Consider the following 22,154-nt stretch of genomic DNA (forward strand, 5'->3'; position numbering starts at 1 on the left):
AATGAGTGTAAAAATGTTGATGTTGCTTGCACCATGATTATCACTTTGCATGGCAGTTGTTATCTTGTGTCGTCTGAGACTCATCTGTGTTTGTGTTATTGTGTGGAATCCTAGGATTCCAGGATGTACTATCAGCATTAGGTTGTTTAATTATCTAAACTGGTGTTTGGCTGATTGGCCGGATATCAGCAGTATTGTTGTACACTTGCAGTACATTGTGTATCTCCCATGCATTATGTCATGTGAAAGAAGTGTCCATGTGTCTTCACTGGAGGTGACATGATACTTCCAAACACAGAATCAATTTCACAGTGGTAGTAACACGGTTGCACTATGTGGCCTGAAAATCCCATCCAATTCAACATATGTAATAGCATGTGAAAAACAACAGTGAGACCCTTTGATCTGGCTAGGTGACAGTGTACAACACATCTCTATAAGTTGGCAGCACTGAAGTGTTGACAATTCCCAATGCACAAAAATCCCATGTTTGACAAGTTCTATGCAAACGTATTTTTGTGCCCTCACAGAGTTGACTCATGTGCAAACGTGTACCTACACTACTGAACCTGGTCCACGTAAGGGGGTTAACTTGGTTGTGGGGGTGAAGGTTTAATTGTCAGAAGGTCCATATGCCTGTACATCTGTTGTATATATGTGTAATTGTCTCAATCCGTATGTGTAGCAATGTGCACTTTGCAATAATGTCACATCAATATGTGTTTTTAGCACAGCCCACTTCCTTACTGGTAGCGGGCAATGTCACCCCAGGAGTGATGTGAGATGTTGGTACTGCCTCAGTGATTCCATTTCCCCTTCATTAGAGTCATCATCATCATGCCATGCGTCTCATGCTGTTTGACCTGCAGCGAAACACATTACACACCCCTTACACAGTACGTATTGCTTGGAAGGGTGTGTGATTGAGTGTTATTGATGTGATGTTGGAAGGTTCATCTTCCAAGTTGGACTGCCAGTTAAGGCCATGTTATTGTCACTGTGTGGTTTTAAATTGGTCCCTTGTGGCTCTGGAGTGGCATCTGTTATTATTTGCATCTGTCATTTGTCCATAGGTGTGAATCCCATTGGGTCAGGATATCAAACATGACTAGCAGTGTCACAACCTCAGTGTCTTCCTGGCCACGTGTCAATGTAGTGGTGTATGTGTTGTATGTCCTACAGGGTTGCTGTGCTGTGTGTAAATTCCTAGGTTTCTGTACTTAACAACAAGTAGGTCATTTCCATATCGTCCATCCTGGAAGTGTTGATTGATGGTGCAGTGGCGGAACATGAAGGCATCATGTACACTCCCAGGATGCTTTGCCATGATGTTGGTGATCAATCCCCGGTGATCCACAATGGCCTGCAAATTGATGGAGTGTGTGTGCTTCCTGTTGCAGTATAGATGCTTGGTTGCAGCAGGTGGCACAATCCGTACAAGTGTGCAGTCAATGGCACCAAGCACGTGTGGGAAGCCGTTCATTTGGTAGAAGCCCTGTTAGGTCCCCTGCTGCTTCAGCTGGGTGTTGGGAAGCTGATGTGGCAGGGTGTGAGGGAGATGATAGCATCCAGTACCTTAGGTCGGAAGGCAGAGAATGAGGGCTGTGAGAGCCTGGCAACCAGGGCACCAGTGGTTTGAAAAGAGCCACTTGCCAACATGTGGAGGACAGATAGCAGCTTGGTCTCTGGTGGAATGATGTGGGGTGTCTGCAAGCTGGGTGCCAACTGTGGCTTAATGTGGCGCAGCAGCTGCTGTATGGCTTGCCAGTTTAGTCTGTACCTCTAGATGATGTCATGTTCCCTGAGGCCCAGAAGGGTTGGCCTGGTCCGGAATATCCTCTCCTGCCTTCTGCATTGCCTTTGGGGTCCCTGTTGGTGTGGTGGAAGCTGCTGCTGTTGGTCCTGTGCTCTGCATCTTCATGCATGCTTGATGAATAGCACCTCCATGTCTTCCTTTAAAAGCTCTGATGTTGCTTCTGTGTGTTTTCCTTAAGTACCAGTGTGTTTGCCCCATTTTAACGCCTGCCCTGACGCAGCTGTTAATTTTTTACGCAAATCGGGCTGTGCGCCATTTTCCGACTCCGCCTCCCAGCCGTGCAGGATTTTTGCACGGTTGTATAAATATAGCGCACAGGTGTTTAAGTAATTTTTGGGACGGGAACGCCTACCTTGCATGTCATTAACTCAAGGCGGTTTCACGCATCCAGAAAATGATGCACACAGCTGAATTTTGACATTCGGACGTCAAAGTATAAATATGGTGTTAGGTTTGCGCCGAATTTGCGTAAAAAAAAATGACGGAAATCCAGCGCAAGCAGAGTATAAATAGGCCCCTTAGGCCCGTATTTATACTTTCTGTGCTGCTTTGGCGTCATTTTTGGATGCAAAACGGCGCAAACTTACAAAATACAATTGTATTTTGCAAGTTAGCACCGCCTTTGCGTAAAAAATTTACGCAAAGGCGGCGCTAAAAAAGTATAAATATGGGCCTTAATCTCCCTGTGCCCACGGACAGCGCCTGGTTACCCTTCACACGTAATAAGCTGTGCTATATAAGTCTACACATTTCATCTAATTGTATTTCAGCTGCTTCCCAACTGACTCCTACATAATTGCAAGCGGATATACCCAATATTCTGAATCCATCTCACAAACACAAATGCAAAACAATTTCTCTTTTGGATAAAGTCTAAACAATCCACGATTGTTTCCTCATACATTCTAGGTAACATCCCTGATTTACACCTGGTGCTTCTTGTTTTGTAGATTAACAAACCCATTTTCGCATGCCTTCCATTGTGAGGGCAGATCATCGATTATGTTGTTCCTACTTTCACACCTCCTCGAGTATGCCCTAACTGTCTTAATTTAAATGTAATTGGGTCACCTGTAGTTCAGATCTACACATGCTAGTTCCTTTTCTCAACTGGAGTAGTGAGGAAATTACTCTCTCTAGCTCTCTATCTATGCATGTTTATATAAATGTAGGCATCAGGGAGTAATCTTTACTTTTTGTGAACGATCAACCTTCTGTGAATGATCTGCTTTACACCTTTATATTTAGTTTAGAATTTCTCTGCTTCTAAACATCATATAATTGCATTCTTTGTTTTACAACTGAAGTACTGGTTCCCCTTCCAAATTATTTGCAGAATTATGTCTGTGGCTCTATCAGTAAATGTCTTTTCATAAATACCTGCGGCAAACAGATGTTGACAAACACTAAGAGCCATCTGTCTCATACAACCTGATATCCTGAGATCATAAGTCACTAGGATTGCAATACAAGTACTCCTATGGTCCATGGTTAGAACTCACATGCCATTTTAATCTTTCAGAATATCGGTAATGGAAGTGCCACTGAGCCTGCCCCTTTCCTGGCCACAAGAACATTTGCCACCTTATCAACATCTACAGCTGTTCCTGACATTGGAGCGAATGGGAACAGTACTTTCATCCTAGAACTGGAGGAGAACAGTACTACACCTGTCATAGTGCCTAACCAGACAACATCATCATCTTCTTTTGACTACAACTTTCAGAGCCAGAAAAATGAGTGTTGGGAAACATATGTTGGGCAGGTAGGCCATGATTGGACAAGATGCACAATAGACAAAGAATGTATTTAGTCTAAACTAAAACAAGACTTGTTGAATCTGGTCCTTTCAAAATGTGCATATTCTGCTGACTTTGAGCTTTATCGATTAGGCAGTCCATATTCTATGGCTTCTCGAAATAGTGGTGTTTACTCAACCTTATGAAAGTGGATCACCAAGTAAGGCCTGTAGTATGCAAGATGGTCAGTGCACAATGCCCTTGCCCATCCACATTAGGTGAAGAACATCATTTTACATTAATATTATGAGGTCATGTGCTATTACGATTGACATGTGCTATTTGAAGGGGTGCACTGTATGATAAAAACAAGGAATATAATTGCACTAAAGATGTTAGCAAATACAGGTTCCCTCAAATACGCCATGTTAATTCTTTGGAGTAAGGGTGTTTTCTTTTAGTGGAATTTGGATATTTGTGAAACTGAACAGGAACGGGTCAGGACCACACTTTGTTAGTTGGAGATGTTACATTGAAGTGCCTTCTGGAGAAGACTATCATGAGTCATTGAGGATATTACCTTCCCACTGACAAATAGAAGCACAACCGAATTAAATAAGTTAGTGCATCTGATTGTCATGCATTTGAGCAATAGAAGAGGTTGGGGAATAGAATCATCCCAATATAGAATTATTCTCAGGATGGTGCAAACAGAGACACCTTGGTGCCAGCAGCAGATGAATGAAGTCCTTTCTTTAGTTCTAGACCTAAAGTACGTTGGAACAGAAACTTTAATTTACTCAAAGTTAGCACTCATTCTGGATTAGCCAAAACTGTAAATTATATGGACTATGCATTTAGAAGACATTAACTTCAAAACCCACCCTTGAACAGGAAAACAAACTAGTAATGAAGCAGGACTCTCCAGGTAACATTTTTTAGTTGAGGGGAATTTCCTCAGTGTTCTGCTGCTAAAGAATGAAAAGAATGGAGGGAAACCAGTTGGTGTGGTGACCGGTACTGGTAGAGGTGAGAGCACTGTATAGCAGATTGTTGTGACTATCACTGGTTCCACACTCAGACTCCTGCATTCTCCCAGTTGGTGGTAAATACAGTTTGATTTTTAGAAGACAAGTTTGAAAGCAGTCTATAATTGTCCTGACAGCGTTGTTTCCAGTTCCTCCCAGGGCGCTCTGTTAGGGGCTCCTCACAAACAATGTAGGCTGTCAAAGGAATCCAAGGAGATGCAAATTGTTATTCCGACCCGTTTATAAATCTGTTTAGCTAAGAAAGGGAGAAACAAAATCTGTGTAGATGGAACACTAGACACCTTTGCTGATCCTAAATCCTGGCCAGCATTTCATGTCCGATTCTCATTTTTCATCAGAGCACGATTAATATGGAATACAATAACATTATCGGGAGGCTGCTGTCTGTTGTGGCCATCAATGTGGCTTGGCCCAAAGTAGAACCTCGTCATGTGGAATGTACGTGTTCTGGAAAGCAGAGGGTCAGCTGGAGAGGGATTTCTAGCTGTCAGGGCTTTAATAGTGTAACCTGTTAGTACAAATAAATGTTCCTCAATCTATTCTAACCGTGCAGACCTTGTTTCATCTGTGGAGCAGATCGTAACACTGACTATTGACTATTGGCCCTACTATTCCATTCAGGCCCCCTCACTGTCTGTTTCTGTCATACCTTCAACTGCAGTAGAGTATCAGTGTTCAAAGCCTGTTTGATACATTTTCCAACTCATTTCTTGCATTGCTTTTGGCATCCCCATCTCCAGTTATACGTGAAAATCTAGCCTTGTTGTAATCTCATTAAATGATTTGTCTAAGGTTGTTTGGTTCAGTGTTCCAAGCTTGAGCGCCAGTCTCCTACAGACAAGTGATAACATGTTAATGCATTAGCACAACAATCACATCTATTTGTTGTGCAGCAACTAATGAAGCCACTCGCCTTTGCATTCAGATAACATACTACCATACTACCAAGAAGTGCTGCTGCAGAAGTGGCCCCTCGTGCCCTAGCAAAGCACTGCCAGCATGACCTTACTCCCATGAGCCCCTGAAAATCATCCTCACAACCTGAGTAGCAGCTCCTCCCTAATGGCGGAGGAACATCTACCCACTGCTCAGTGCCAGAAAATGAAAAACAAAATTATAATAAAACAAGTTTATGTAAATGTAGGGAGTGGCAGGGCTGGGCCATGGCAGGGAGGACTCCCATCCGAACCCTGGAAAGCTGGGACTTGGGTGTGTCTTGTGTGGGAGACAGAGGGGGTCATTCTAACTCTGGCGGGCGGCGGAGGCCGCCCGCCAGAGTTCCCCCGACAGAACACCACTCCGCGGTCTGAAGACCGCCGCGCTGATTCTGTGTTTCCCGCTGGGCTGGAGGGCGACCGCCAGAAGGCCGCCCGCCAGCCCAGCGGGAAACCCCTTCCCACGAGGAAGCCAGCTCTGAATGGAGCCGGCGGAGTGGGAAGGTGCGACGGGTGCAGTTGCACCCGTCGCGAATTTCAGTGTCTGCTAAGCAGACACTGAAATTCTTTGTGGGGCCCTCTTACGGGGGCCCCTGCAGTGCCCATGCCATTGGCATGGGCACTGCAGGGGCCCCCAGGGGCCCCACGACACCCCATACCGCCATCCTGTTCCTGGCGGGCGAACCGCCAGGAACAGGATTGCGGAATGGGGTGTCGGAATCCCCATGGCGGCGCAGCAAGCTGCGCCGCCATGGAGGATTGAGCAGGGCAGCGGAAAACCGGCGGGAGACCGCCGGTTTTCCTGTTCTGACCGCGGCCAAACCGCCGCGGTCAGAATGCCCTGCGGGGCACCGCCAGCCTGTTGGCGGTGCTCCCGCCGACCCCGACCCCCAGAATGTCTAAAGGAGGGAGATGTGGCACTTGAATATAATCCCGGCCCCGTGATATGCCTCCATAAAAAATTGTTGTCCATAAATTTTCATTTTTGATCTGTGTTTTTGGATCATTAAAGAAGTAATTTAACTTTGGTAGACACTGCTGATCTGGGCTAATTTTTTCTGGACAACATTTTTAAGAATGGAGGATGTGTTGCAGCGATGATGTAATATTTCAGGAACCATGAGACCTATACACTTCGTTTTGGTGTCAAAACATAGGTTTTGGGGGACAAGTAGTCTTATAGTGACAGAAAATAACTCCTCAGAGCAACCCTTCCACCATTTTCCAAAATGGCAGCTAAAAATAGAAGAAGAAGAGACATATATGAAAATGAAACAAATAATAATGTATTTTATTCCTTTCATTTATACACCAAACAATGTTTATGATCTGAATATGAAAAAAAATGTTTATCACTCCTGTTTTGGACACATTTTTATAGCTCACAATATTTGTTTCGGCAATCGCTCATGGTAAATTTGCAGAATATTGAACTTTTGAGAAGAGCATATCATCAGGGATATCTTTCTGTAGCTCAGGCTTTGCAAGTACATGTACATGTAAGTTCTGTGGTTAGAGGATTTAGAAATTTCATAGGTTTTAGCACTGCATCAATATCTTCCCAACCAAACTCACATAGATCTTTCTCTACATAAGCATGATCCACAACATTTACACATCTTCTGATCAAGTAGAATGCTCTTTTAATGTGTCCATGCACAGAATATGATGTCGGTGAAAGGTCACTTAGTGGGACTGATCTTTTGAACTCACTGTACCAAAGATCGTCAAATGTGTGACAGTCATGATATTCTTCTATGTCTTTATAGTCACATTTTCCTTCTGTCTCAGTAAATACTTTTAGAAACTTCACAGGTTCAGCAGTTAAAGCTCCAAGCTTTGTTCCAGTTTTGCTCATAGTGTCATCACCCATAAGAATGTGTGCCTCGATAAAAACACAGGGTATCTCTGGGTCAAGTTTATTGGACAGAAAATGAAGTGGGATTAAGGAGGTCATTATGACTTCGGTGGATGGCAAAGGCCGTCCGCCGAAGTCCCGATGGTCAGGTTGCCCCCAGTTTGGCCACCTTCCCTCGGGCCCCATTAAGAGTTTCCCGCTGGGTCAGCATGCAGAAACTATGTTTCCATCCTCTGGCCCAGCAGAAACACCCTACAACATTGACGTCGTCTCATAATAGAGCCGACGGCAATGCTGTAGTGCTGTGGGTGCACCTGCACCCGTCGCTATTTTCACTGTCTGCAAAGCAGACAGTGAAGACCGCTATGGGGCTGGCCATGGGGGCCCCTGCACTGCCCATGCCAAGTGCATGGGAGGTGCAGGGGCCCACCTGTGGCACCCTGTACCCCGTCTCTGCCAGCAGTTACATGGCCAGCAGTTAAATGCCTGCAGAGAATGGGCTCATAACCCCTAAGGCAGCACTGCATGAGGCGCTGCCCTGCCGGATTAGGACCGCCAGCACCGCCAGATCAACAAAAAGTCATGATCTGGCAGTGCTGGCAGGGGTCCGACCGCCACGAAGGTCGTAATGAAGCCCTAAGTGTCTTTTCTTGCCTGTTCCAAAATGTATCAATAACTCTGTCAATCCTTGACTAATGAACATTGCAATAAATTTTAGTAGCACAATAATATCATCTATGTCATTTCACATTTCAGTAACTCAATTGGAAACATTTCACTCAGCATGTGGCACAACACGAAGCTCATCTTCCTCCAATTTGCTGTTAAGTTCTCCAACAATATGGCCCACGCCTTTTGAATATATCTCTGCCAGCACCCACTCTTCATTAACAATCATTCCACTTGCAATAATTGGAAATTCAGTGTTCACTGTAACATCAGCAATGTTAAGGCAAATTAAAATCTCCAAGTTCATCTTCTATGATGTTGATGACAAGAATTTATCAAGTTGCTCAGGTATAAGTGTCGAATTTGTGATGCAGGCAAGGTAAATTTTTCCACTTGTAGATATTCGTCTGATTCTCTCACATTCTTTGACAGATAGTTCAAGATAAATGTCATAGACAATGTGCAGTTCTTGCAAGGTGCACACTGACTTTGATATTGTTAGAACAGTCTGAATGACCTCTACGAAGTTTTGCATGGATGAAATCTTGACCATTCGCAATTGTGACATATAGTTCACAACAAGAGCAGTTTTCAATGAGGACACCTTTTCGAATTGAAATTTTCTTCAGGTAAAAGTTCTTTTTTCGAGCTCTTGTATGAGTTTGTGCTTCACTGGTTTGGTTGCAGTACCTCCATCAAATAATGCTTTTGTTGGAAGAAGATCATGCAACAGAATGACTTAGATAATTTACCCCTTTCTTTTGCTACATCCATCCCTGTGCTTGTAAAAGCGGATTTTATTTGTAACCTGTTCTGCAGTAGCTGGTTGGACGAATCTCTTATTAGGGCAATTAAAGCATGGAAGTTTAGCTTTAGTGATTATGTCCTTTTTCTATTTTAATATACATATCTCCTGCTTCAGTTCTGCATATAGTTTCAATCCATGTTCCAGGACATCTAGTAGACTTGTCATTATATCGTAATCCATATAGGCCCTCATTATGACTTTGGTGGCAAATGCCGCCTACCGCCACAGCGACGGCTGCCAACATACAGTCACTGCATTATGACTGTAGGCAGAATTCTGCCAGAAAGCTGGTGGAATTATGTTGACGGTCATGGGGGTGGTTGGCATTAAGGTGGCGCTACTGCCAGCAGCACCACAGCAGCAAAACACCGCCTACCGTATCATGGTATGGCCTGGTGGTGTTTTGCTGGTGGACGCTACTGCTGGCAGGAGCGCAGCGTCCCGTCTCCTGCTGGAGGACCCCCAGCAAGCAGCTAAGTCGGGTTCTCTGACAGGAGAGTGGGGTGGGGGATGTTGTGTGCATGTGTGGGGGTGTTGTGTGGGGGTGTCTATTTTTTTATGCATGCATGTGGGTGTGAGTCGTGTGGAATGCGTGCATGAATGAATGAATGTGAGTGTATGTGTATGTTGTGTGTTGTTAATGCCTGTATTTCTACAATGTTTGTTAGTGTGTGTTGCAGGGTGTGGATATGTATGTGTGCATGCGTGGGTAGATGTGGGTATGTGTGTGTGTATGAGTGTGGATGGGTGCGTGTGTGGGTGTGTAAATGTGCAGGGGGGCAGGAGAGGGAGGGTAGATGAGGGTGGGGATGGGGAGGATTCTAGGGAGGGGGCTGAAGAGACCCCTATCAGTGCCAGGGAAGGAATTCCCTGGCACTGATAATGCCTACCGGCATGGTTTTCGTGACGGTACGTTTGCCACGAAAACCATGGAGGTAGGCGGGGTCATAATCTAGAGGGTGGGATTGTGACGGCCCCCTGGCTGGAGACCGAAGTCTCTAGCCCAGCAGCCATTACCACCCTGGCAGGCAGAGTGGTACATTGGTGGTTTGGCTTGAGCCAAACCGCCAATGTCATAATTTGGGAAACAGCACCGCCAGACTGTTGGCAGTACCTTTCCCTTACCGTTGTCCGCCAGGGTCGTAATGACCCCCATAGTGTTTAGTCACAAAGTTGTATAGTTGCATAGACTCAGTCATTTCAAAGACGTTTCCTTGCTGCTGCATGAAATTAAGTAGGCTGTCAACAAGTTTGTGGTGAGGAACAGTTTTATGATGGTCCATTAATTTTGAATTTGTCATCTCCCTGAAAACATTGTAAATAGAAAGGACTTCATGGTAAACTAGCTGCCATTGAAAAACAAATTCACTTTTATGTGTCTGACCAACTATTCCCTTGGAGCTTTTCTGTGATCTCTGGATCATCTGCTCCAGTTTCATATCTGTAGCCACAGGATTGAACCTTCCCTCTCTGTCTTTCACCGCAAAATGTCTTCAGATACATTTTCTGTAGAGGAATAGTGTTTCCACCTCTAGCTTATTCACTCTTTCTAAATACCAGGACCCATCTCTCAGGTAGTCTATGCAATCAGATTCACGGAGCACAATATTCAGTGACTCCACAGTCTTCACATGCAGCTCCCAATCACCTTCCCGATCAGCATTTACCAAGTTTTCACTAGAGCTGTCATGTAAAACATTTCCCCAGTTCTTGCAAAGTTTTGATTTTTCTTAACATTCTTTGACAAACTCTACAAACTTGGTTTTCAGGTTTTCTGATTTTGAATAGAGTGTATTGGACATTGCCTGCCTTTGCATTATGTCTTCTGAATGAAATGCCCCCTGTCCCTTGTTCCGTTCTGAGATAAGAAATGCAAAACCTAATTTGTCATTCTTATTCCAGAAAGCATTCCAATGCAATGCTTCTACAGCCTCAGATATGACTGGACAGTTTGTTTTTCAAACATTTCAGCCTTACTAAATGTATTGTCTATGCCACATCCACTGAGATAACTTCCTGCACACCTCAACGCAACTTTTGTCATGTGAAAAAGGCCCATCATTGGATAAAGATCATCAAATTCTAATGGATGGCTCATAAAAATGTCTGCTGCAATATGGAAAACACCTTCATTACATAAATTTGACAGGATAGGCTGGTCTTCAAGCTGACCAGGCACATTTCAGAAATGTTTTAGAGCTGTGTATACTGCTGCGTAGTTTGTGACTGGAGATGGTATCACCGGTAAAATTCAAAATGTCTTCAGTGGAACGGTATTCTGGGAGATCAGAGCATGAATTCCAGCCCACGGAGGAGCTGGTTTTTCTTCATCCTTCAGTCCTCACTGAATAACCAATATGATGAGTTTAGTTAAGTCAGCTTTGCAGACTACAGCATAAGAGAGAAGAAGATCCATGTCTTCAGCCCCTTTGAAACTTTTTGGTAGACTGGGATGTGTTGATTGCTTGTAGTGATTTAGCACTTGTTGGCAAGGCAGCTGGGTTATAAGTTTGCAGCTTCATTTGTTTATGTCTACAGCTGACACAGCTTGTTTTCCAGCAACTATTTCATTGGTACAGTCTTGAAAACGTACCATGGCAGTATTATGTGTGCTGGATGTTCCAGACAAAGAAGAGCTGTCTTCAAAATAAAAATGATCAAAAGAAGCAGTTGTAAATCCTTTCTTGGTAAAGTGACTTGGAAGTGGTGGGCAGTTGGATTCACAAGATTTTAAAGCATGAGCTGCTAACTAGTTCCTGCTCTGTACTATGTGATTGTAACTTTTTAATATACCTATCATATTCATTGAAGTGATTAGCTCTCTACATTTGCACTTGTCTTAGATTGCATGGGCAGTCATCATGTGTAGCGGAGCTTTCATTTTGCTGTGATGTAATTCATAAAACATGATTTGGAAAAGACAGTACGTTTACACAATGTAAGCCAGTCGGTTCATGGGATTCACTTCTTCACTTATATCTTCAAAGCCATCATCAGTGTTGTTGGCTTCTGTTCCGAACTCAACAACTTTAGTTTGTAACAGTTTTGCTTTGCTATATTAAACAATGATGTAAAAAATGTTATGACAGCATCAGGCATTCTTGTTGACTCATGTGATTACCAGAGATCTGGGGCATCACAGAATTTATCATTAAGTCCAAAATCTAAACCTTTAAGTACGTTTCTTAAGATGGTACCTGCTGATTTTACTGCATCCTGTGATTGTATGTTGGCAGCAAGAACTTTAAGAGTTTAATCAACTGAGAACAACATAAGTGGCTCACCAGTTTGCAAAGCAGTTGCGACAGTGTTCCTGTAGAGTATAAATATCAATTTACTGAGTAGGGCATATCAGTTTTCTATTGCAAACTGTAGCCATACCCAGCACTTCTGATGTGTCAAGATTCCATGATTCCTTCTATTTTAGGGAAATGTACAAAATCACTGAATTCAGCCATTGGCCAATAAACTGTCAGTTACATGAAAAGGAAGTGATAGTCATTGCTACAGTCTGTGATGCAGCCCTTGATTGGTCCTGGTTACCAGCAGTGCTTAATACTAACAACAGTACAAACACAAACAGGCAAAATTGGACACCATTGCCCTAACAATAGATCAACTCAAGAGGTAACCAACATGAAATGGAAAAGAAAGACACCTTTAACCCCTTCCCTGCTGTGGACGTAATGGTTACGTCCGTGGCTGCGGCACTGAGGCGCCACAGACGTAACCATTATGTCCTGGTACCGGCCCTCGGGGGAATCGCTAGCGCTCCCCCCAAGGGCCGCCCCTCACTCCCCCAGGGCAGGGCTGGAAGGGGAATACCTTCCCCTTCCACCCCGACCCCCCAGTGACGTCTGATGATATCAGCACGCGATCGCCTGATGACCTAATCAGAGGTCACATCCCATGCTTCCAGCGCGATGCAGAAGAGAAATGCTCGGGGGCAGATCGACCTAATATAATTAGGCCGATCTGCCCCAGGGGGGCAGAAACCCCCTAGACACCAGGGCTATATTTTTTTGTTTATTAGGCAAGGGTCTCTCCCTAGGGGGGTAGATTATTTTTAGGCCATATCTGCCCCTCTCTGGAGCCAAAACTGCCTAATATAATTAGGCCGATTTGCCCTGGGGGGGCAGAAACCACTAGACACCAGGGAATTGTTTTCTTTTTATACTTACACATAAGGGGAGCAGCCCCTTGGGCAAGGGCCGCTCCCCAGGGGTGGCAAAATATTTTTAGGTGGGCAGAAACCCCCTAGACACAAGGGATATTTTTTTTTAATTTATATTATATGTGGGGAGTGACCCCTTGGGCAAGGGTAGCTCCCCAGGGAGCCAAATTATTTTTAGGCCATATGGGGCAGATCCACCTAATATAATTAGGCCGATCTGCCCTCGAGGGCAGAAACCTCTAGACACAGGGGATATCATTGTTTTTTATTTACTTTATGTTTTTATGTATTGGAAGCAACACCTTACGCAAGGGATGCTCCCCTTGGGGGCAAATTGTATTTAGGCCATTTCTGCCCTCCTTGGGGCAGATCTGCCTATTTCTATTAGGCCGATATGCCCATGGGGGGCAGAAACCACTTAGGCACCAGGGATTGTTTTGTGTGTATGTGTGTTTTGTTTGGGGGGACAGCTCCTTGGGCAAGGGTCGCTCCCCATGGAGGGACATTACAGTTTGCCCTATCTGCCCCCCTGGGGGCAGATCGGCCTATTTTTGGAAGGCCCATCTGCACCCAAGGGGGGCAGAAAGCCCACCAGAGACCTGGGAAGATTTTTTTTTTCAAAATAGGAGGTTGGCGGTATTGCCAATGTTATAAATTTGATGTTTGCAAAGGATTGGCTGTTTGCAAAAAACTGCTCTCTTTTCTTTGGGAAGATGTGATGTGCCCATGCTGTGTTTTGGGACATTTTCTGTCACGGGCGCTAGGGCTACCCACACAAGTGAGGTACCATTTTTATCGGGAGACTTGGGGAAACACTGGGTTGAAGGAAATGTGTGGCTCCTGTCAAATTCCAAAACGTCTGCTCACCGAAATGTGAGAAAAAAGTGTTTTTTCACCAAATGTTGAGGTTTGCAAAGGATTCTGGGTAATAGAACCTGGTGAGAGTCCCACAAGTCACCCCATCTAGAGTTAGAGGCCAAAATCAGCTAGGCACTTTGCAATCTATGATATAAGTTCTTCACAGCTAAAATGTAATGGTAGCACATTCATATTAACAGGAGATTACAACTTAAAACTGATAAACAACAATAATAATTATACTTGAATTTAGAAGGACGACCAACTATGGAACAATCTTGAGGTCTCAAGTGGGGACCAACATAAAGACAATTTGGGCAAAAGCTTACTTGATGCCCTTCACGGCATAAGATTACGAGCATTAAATGGCTAGTTCTCATCTGGCAAACCAAGAAGTTGTACCCATATATCAAAAGCCAGGCATTCAGCTTTAGACTTCACATTTCTTATATCAATGTAATTGTTAAATTCATTTGAGAAACGTAAAATTCAGTATGGACTTGAAAGTGACAATCTGTCCCAAACAGCAGGTCTTCAAGATGATGAATGCTTAGTATCAAGTGAAGTGGGACAAGAAATAATTTCTGATAATTTACGGATAACTTCGAATGTGACAAGCTTGTGAACATTGGACACCTGGAAAGAGACTATAGCACCTTAGGCCAAGGAATATTTTAGTGATCTTGCCAAAAAAGCAGATACTTTACACCAAAATATTTGCTCAAAACTGAGCAATAATTGTAAAAGTTATTCTTACTATACTGTGAAAACCTACTATCCAGATGAACAAACATCGTTGGTTCAATGTAGAAAAACAAGCAATAAGATAACCCAAAATGTACAGGCAACACAACACAACCTATTGAGAAAGTGAAACATTTACGTAGACAGAACTGGGCTATGAGTTTGAAAGGAAAATGTGAGGAAAAAAGAGAAGCAATGGCGAGATCTACGTGATTCATGGGCACGGAGAGTTCCAAAGAAATTTTGGAACTATATACATTCCAACAAAGTTTCAAAATCACACATGGCAGGTACATTGGCGTCTGCAGATTTTTTTTTCGGGGGGGCATAACTTTAACGTACTAGTGCAGACAGCGTAACAATTCAGCAGGGAGTGTTATGCTGCACTGTGAGCATGCACATAGGCTGTACCTAAATACGGGAAGGGGGCAAGCGGCCCCCCTCCCTACCCCTCCTGTGGGCGCCCATGGGCAGGTAATAATGTAACTGCAGCAGAATGGCTTAAATATGTTAAATCCCGTTATTTAACAAACAGTCCGAATAATGAACAGGATAGCTCTGCAAGCAACTCCAGCTTGTCACCAGTCCCTCACAGTCAAAAGCGAGAAACAACAAGTGCAGAGCATCAAACAAAGGATGTAGGGCCAGATGTAGCAAAGGTTTTTCCCCATTCTGTTTCTATGGGAAAAAGTGTTTGTACATATGGCCCGTAGTTCGTAGCAAACAAACAACCATGACAGTTTGGATTGGCTACATGTAGAGAAGATACTTTTGGTTATTCATGGAAACAGAAAGGACTTTGTTCCAGCACCAAATGGAATACTTACGTTGATATTTAAGCACTACCCAGATTAGTGGGAAAATACTTTGATCATTGTTTTTGTTCTGATAACTGCACTATTTCTGAATTAAGGTATCGATCGGTTTGGTACCTAATCCAGAAAACTATAACCGAATAATACTCCTCGATGTAGATTAGAAATATTATGCAAGCCTATTGTCCCTGGAATTGACTACATGGGTTGCAAAGCAAAATCTAATTCCTTGGCTTGCGACCATTTTAATTAATGTCAGGTTGATGTACAACAGTTAATATGCTAGTTGTAACTTTATTAATTCACAGGAGCAAAGGAAACATGAGGAATTCAATTGCCAGTTTTATAGATTTCAATAAGGGATTGGATAGCATTTAAGCATCTAAAGGGCTTGCAATCCAGAATTAAACAAGAATTCTCTTTACATAATTCAATAGCCTGATGTTACAATTGAGCTTGATTAAACCCGGATGGGTCTCCAACATACATTACATGCCCTGGGGGAGCATAGCTGTGTCAATAAATTAGAGATCAAGCTCAGAAAGACGAAAGAGGTTTGACTTGTAAACTTCACAAATCCTTCATTTACATTGGGATTACAAGGGGAAGACATACAAGTCAAACCATATGAATATTTAGGAGCCAAAGTACAAGTGCAAGCTTCTATAAAAGCACACCAGGATTCACTGGAAAACAAAACAACACCCTTAACATTAGCATTTTAAAAGTAGCTAACAATTTTGACTGGTACTTCAGTGAAACCGTGAAAAGAAGTTTCTACCAATATTATGGCATGTCTGGAAGCGTACTCAATAGCATTTTCTGATTGGCTGAATAGAGCTCAATGTGACTTATTTATATCACTCTTTCATTTGCCATCCTCAGTAAATCAGAAACAAATTTGTTTGGAATTCCAATTACAGAAGCAATCCTTGAAACATAGGGTGGTCCTCTATTGATTCTTGTGTAAGGCTGTAACAAGCACAGGCAGCATCGTTCAGAAAAGCCTCAAAATAAAATTAGATTTACCTCAGCTAGCGAACCCAACAGCTAGCACTGGGCTAAAAAACTTTATTGCACGAGTTGCAGCTGCTCTTTGAAAATATTAACTCAAAGAACTATTGTGGGAACAGGTTATGACAGTGAACACACTCAGGCCAGACTCCCTCTAGACTTGACTTAGAACACTAAAATACAGTACCTGCAGCTCTGTTTTTTCCTGTCGGTCTAGGTGAGCTTCAGCAAGTGATACCCATGAATCTTTAGCCCACATGATTTGCTGTTGCCCAGATTTTACATGGGCTTGCAAATGATTTCTGATTCCATTGATACGTAGATTATGTCTTAGAAGCTGCAAAGACAAAATTGCAATGGGCTTTAACAGCATGTGCTATGTTGGACAATAATAAAGCGGTTTCATTTAGTTAATGAAGGTAATATTCTAGACTATTTGCACAGCACTTTATAAGAAATGTAATTGAATATTATGACAAATAAACCTTTGATCTAATATGTTCTATCTGATGTATTTATAATCAATGGTATTTAATACACAGAAGTCATTGATATGGTTTTAATTAACTGCTTATAAAGATTATTACATAATCACCCTAGTTTCTCAAATAATCAACTGGTTAAGTTCTCTAGAAAATGCTTGTGTATAATAATTGATAGCATCAATAATTTGATACGATAATCCACTACCCCCCTGCTTCACAGTTGTGGCTGAAAGTGCAGTCAGGGATAAGAAGTTGGTTGATAGCCTGCATTATCCCCTGAGATAGATTTGAATGGCGTGTGCCTTTGTAGAACCAGAAATGCATTAAAAGCTGAAAACATGAAAATAAGTAAAATGCATCAACCAGGGTTTGGAGTGTTTGAGGTAGGCTACATAACCGTGACACATCATGGAACGCTGTTCACTGATGCCATGTGATCCAGGGGATAAACACTTAACACAGATTAGCTTGTAAATGGCTCTTTCCCACTCAGTAATAAAATGAATACTCTACCTTGCCACCACAAACAGGAACATCTCATTGATTATGAATTGCTCCATTGTCCTTGTCAGAGTTATTACAAAACATTAAATTAGTAACAATTGCATAGAGCACCTGAGCTAATTAATATTCTGCTTGACTATTTAATGTTGATGTGATTCTTTGTGGCTGAGCATCACACAAATTTCTAATATGTGTCAACAACAGGTTATTTACAACCTTAGTGGAAACACGCAAACACCACTCCTTTATTCAAGAGATTTGTCTGTAGTCAACAATCACACTACAGATCAATATTCCTAATTACAACTCCAGTAAAAATCTTCAGAACATGTGTCCATAACGACATGCAAGTGTGATTAAGGGTAGAAAAAGTCATAATTTCAGTAGCCAGGCTAATTTACCTGATGGGACAGAAACTGTAAAACAATGCTTGAGATTTATCTCATCATGAGGTAACAGAGCATCAGTATTGTAGGTTTTTGGAACTGTCATTCTGATGAAAGCCTTCCTTTATAGGATTTAGGCATAGCTGCAGGAGTCTGCTGTCGTTGAAAGAACACATCATGACAATAACTTTGCAAGACTTATGTAAGAACCTTAGAGGGAATCAACTGAGCCCATTTATATTAAGGTTAGGGTTCAGCAAGTGTGTCTTCCTCCATCTACTCTATTGCATCACTCCCTTAATAATCTACTCAGCACTATGAAGATGTACTATACAGCATCCTTGAAAAGGAACATGATCCTATCCCCATCTTGTTTTTCATGGATAATGTAACTATAGTTCCACAGACCAAGACTACGCTGCATGCGTTACTGGCTGTTTTCCACCCATTTCCTAAAACCTGCCTCTGGCCATGGTTCATATAATTTACCTCAGTCTCCATTTATTCAGTTTCATAGGCATATGTTTATTGTCCCCCTCGACAAAAGGTGGCAAAACATAAGATAATGTTTTGTGAAGACATCTAGGGAAGGGTCTACATAAATGGCACTTAACCCCTCTTTACTTAGTATGGGATTTGAAACTTGGAGTTGGTCTGAAAAACATTTTAGTATTCCCACTTCAAAGATCCCAACATGTTCTGTAACAATTTAGTCATCTTGCTGGTGTTTTTCCTGCTTAGGCCCTGGAGATCCCAGCATGTATGTATCTCTTTAAGGTATCCTGGCTCAGCTAACTTGAGACACAATTCAAACTTCTAGATCAGAATTACATATGCGAAATGTCCTAATATAGGGCACCAAGGGACAGCCCTTTGGGGTCACCAAACATTGTTGTTGATGCAAATCTACTTCACCCCTCGAAAAGTGGTAAGTGAAAACCAGACAGGTTGAGCCCATGAACACTGGCTAGATTCAATGAACCCCAGAATAATTAAAAGGTTGACTATGTAATTAAAGGTGTGGACCTTTCTATAAAATGATGTAACCTATAAATTGGCACATTGCAATGTACATTCTGTAAATGTGAGGGTAATAGTCATAAAAAAAGTTACTAATATACCCATGATTTACCTCTTGTAGGCATTGATGCATAGGAAATGGTAAAGCCCATCTCATAGATTTAAGGAATAAGTATGGTTAAGACAGGCTTACCTCACATTGCTACACTTACGCCCCTATTCTGAGTTCTTCATTAACTCTGCAGTTAGATACCTTGCCCAGGATTAATGACTCCAGTTGGTATCTGTCTGCAAGTTAACAGTGATCCTGAGTTAAATGCCCTGGAAAGGAGAATAACCTGGCAGACTTCGATCTTTGAGATGCAGATCAGGTGCCACTTGCAATGTTAAAGATAGAGCAGCTGCTCCAAACAGCTGCTCCACCTTTCAATAATGTACAGCTCTCAGGATGGCACATTATATGTAACGGTGTGTACTGTCTCTGTTTTCACCCAGCACACTTCAATAAAGGTGCACCACTATGCAAACAAGGACAGTGCACTCTAAGCATTATACGACCCCCGATCCTTTAACTCAGGTTTTCCTTGTGTTTTATGGTGGTATTTACCATTTGCTTTGAGCAGGTGGTAAATTCATTCAGGGGGCAAGGTTGGTTGAAGTATGTCCAGCAGGGCCAGAGAGAGAATGCCTGAGGAACAGGGGCACTATGACATCTGTTAGTGGAGCATTCTCTTTGTCACCCTATTAGGGCTAGAGGAGGGAAGTGAGGGCCAGATTGTGCCTCTGCCCGCTGCTCCTGCCCCTTGCCACCCATGGTTTTACCGACTGCAGATTCGAACCTTCGCAGCAGGCAAACCCAGGTCTATTGTTTCTGGACCCGTACATTTTGAACCCGGAAAAAACAAATCACTCATAGTTGCCTGCGCAGTATGCTCCTCAGGATAGGTCTCTGGGCAAGCTGTAATGGTGTCCATAGAGGTTATGAGTAGAGCATAGCTCAGTCTCTCTGTAGACCTTGCACAATAAGAAAATGAAATAATTTCAAAACTATAGATTCCTGTGGTATTGCCGTAGTTTTTTTTTCTCAGTATCAGTTATTATGAAAGACGTGTTGAGTTTTATGAAGCATTTTTGTGGATTGCTTTAATGCGATGTTGCTTGGATTAATTTTTCATGAATTCTAATTTGCAAAACATTAGTTGGTATGTGGCTTTCTGTAAAGAGAGTTATTTATTTATTGATTGATTTGAGGTTTTATACAGCCCTGACTATACCCAGTGGGTGTAAGAGCACCTTAAACAAGAAAAGTTACAGATACTATGCATTTTAGTTATATTACAATGCGTTTTATGTCTACAATTTACAATCAAGAAGAAGCAATTGATTCGAGGTATTTTCTGTAAGCGTTAGACCACAGGCATGCTAGCATCTACACATGTAGCTCATCCCTTCGCTACACAGCAGTGCATAGAAGTAGCACATAGGAGTGACCCTCACCATTCCTGTCCAGGAGTCTAGCAGCATCATCAACCGCATCTTTCCAGTTCTAGACAGTCTCTTGCTTATAACTAATGATATAGATAATTATGTTTGTTGCAGATCTATGTTATGTCATGGATAACGTATGCAAAGCATACATTGTTCATGACGCTAGGTACAGCTAGAAATAAGTATAATCTGGAAGAGGCAAACTGGTTTAATTTTAATCCATTTATATCAGGCGACTCTAATTGAATAAGCTTAATATATGTAGTAAGGCACCTATCGCATGACAAAATTACTTTGTACTTAGAAAAAGAGAACTATTACCCACCGATTACAACAACATTTTTATAAAATGAATGGCATTGCATCCCTTGGCAGTTCTGCTTTATTAAGAATGTGAGGGGTAAAAAAAAAACAAGCATTTGCAATGCAATAGGTCTCGCCTTTTTTGAGTTAGAGCTATTGGCTTTGTAAATTCATAACTAGAGTTTTCTTGCACATAAATTAGTCAACCCTGCCTCATAATTTCATCTTTTCCTGCCATATAATTCCAGTGGTCTAGCATTTAAATAAAGCACTTCCATTTATCTTCTTCCTCTATCTTAAAACATATACAATTACCATATAAACCTTTATCAGAAATAAACTGTTGGCATTAGTGTGTAATGCTCAAAACACCATAACAAAAATATCATTTGGGAGGGATTGGAGGGTGAAACAAAAGAGGGAGTCTGGAGTAAAGATGAAGAAGACGAGTGGTGTATTAACAGTGTCATGAGCCCTGCAGTAAGAATAGGAAATGGTTCACTGCAATTTCAGTAGGAAAATACAGCAGTAATTAGAGTTGAATGAGGTTCATAGGTCTCTGGGCCCCGGTGCCACTGCACTTGTTGCTCCATTGATATCTAGGCCTCAGGAGAGAAAGCAGATGGGGAACAAAAAGAGAAGCGAAAGGAATACAACAGACAAAAGGAAGAAAGAGAAGGGGTCACAAAGAAATAAAAGAAAGAAGAGAAAGAAAGAACATGAAAATGAAAACACAACTAAGGAAAGAAATATAGCAAACGTGTGATGAAAAAGAAAAAAGGGAAGAAAGCTAGCAGACGAAAGATAAAGAGGAAAAAATAATGGAAGAAGTGTGAAAAGAAGGAGAAAAATTAACATTAGAGAAAAAATGAGAGATGGTGAGAGAAACAAGCAGCGAAAGAACCAGGGCATGTATGTACTGACACATTTCCCACAGACACAGTGGCGGTCATTCCAACTGCGGCGGGCGGCGGGAGCTGCCCGCCATGCGGTTACCGCCGAATGACCGCACCGCGGTGAAAAGACCGCGGCGGCCATTCTGGCTTTCCCGCTGGGCCGGCGGGTGACCGCCAAAAGGCCGCCCGCCGGCCCAGCGGGAAAGTCCCAGCAACGATGAAGCCGGCTCCGAATGGAGCCGGCGGAGTTGCTGGGGTGCGACGGGTGCAGTGGTACCCGTCGCGATTTTCAGTGTCTGCTTTGCAGACACTGAAAATCATTATGGGGCCCTGTGAGGGGGCCCCTGCACTGCCCATGCCAGTGGCATGCCAGTGGCATGGGCAGTGCAGGGGCCCCCAGGGGCCCCACGACACCCGTTCCCACCATCCTGTTCTTGGCGGTTTTTACCGCCAGGACCAGGATGGCGGGAAGGGGGTCGGAATCCCCATGGCGGTGCTGCAAGCAGCGCCGCCATGGAGGATTCCTTGGGCCAGGGGTAAACCGGCGGGAATCCACCGGTTGCCCTTTTCTGACCGCGGCTTTACCGCCACGG

General features: G+C 42.9%; 1 protein-coding gene across 1 annotated transcript in view; it reads left to right on the top strand.

Annotated features, from left to right (window-relative positions):
- TMC3 (transmembrane channel like 3) overlaps positions 1–22,154 on the top strand; it is a 627,915-nt gene that overhangs the window by 452,837 nt on the left and 152,924 nt on the right. Inside the window, exon 13 of the mRNA XM_069222582.1 lies at positions 3,339–3,581. Within this exon, the coding sequence (XP_069078683.1) occupies positions 3,339–3,581 (243 nt within the window). The remainder of the gene's footprint in view (positions 1–3,338; positions 3,582–22,154) is intronic.

The sequence above is a fragment of the Pleurodeles waltl genome, chromosome 3_1 (assembly GCF_031143425.1).
Source record: "Pleurodeles waltl isolate 20211129_DDA chromosome 3_1, aPleWal1.hap1.20221129, whole genome shotgun sequence".
NCBI lineage: Eukaryota > Metazoa > Chordata > Amphibia > Caudata > Salamandridae > Pleurodeles > Pleurodeles waltl.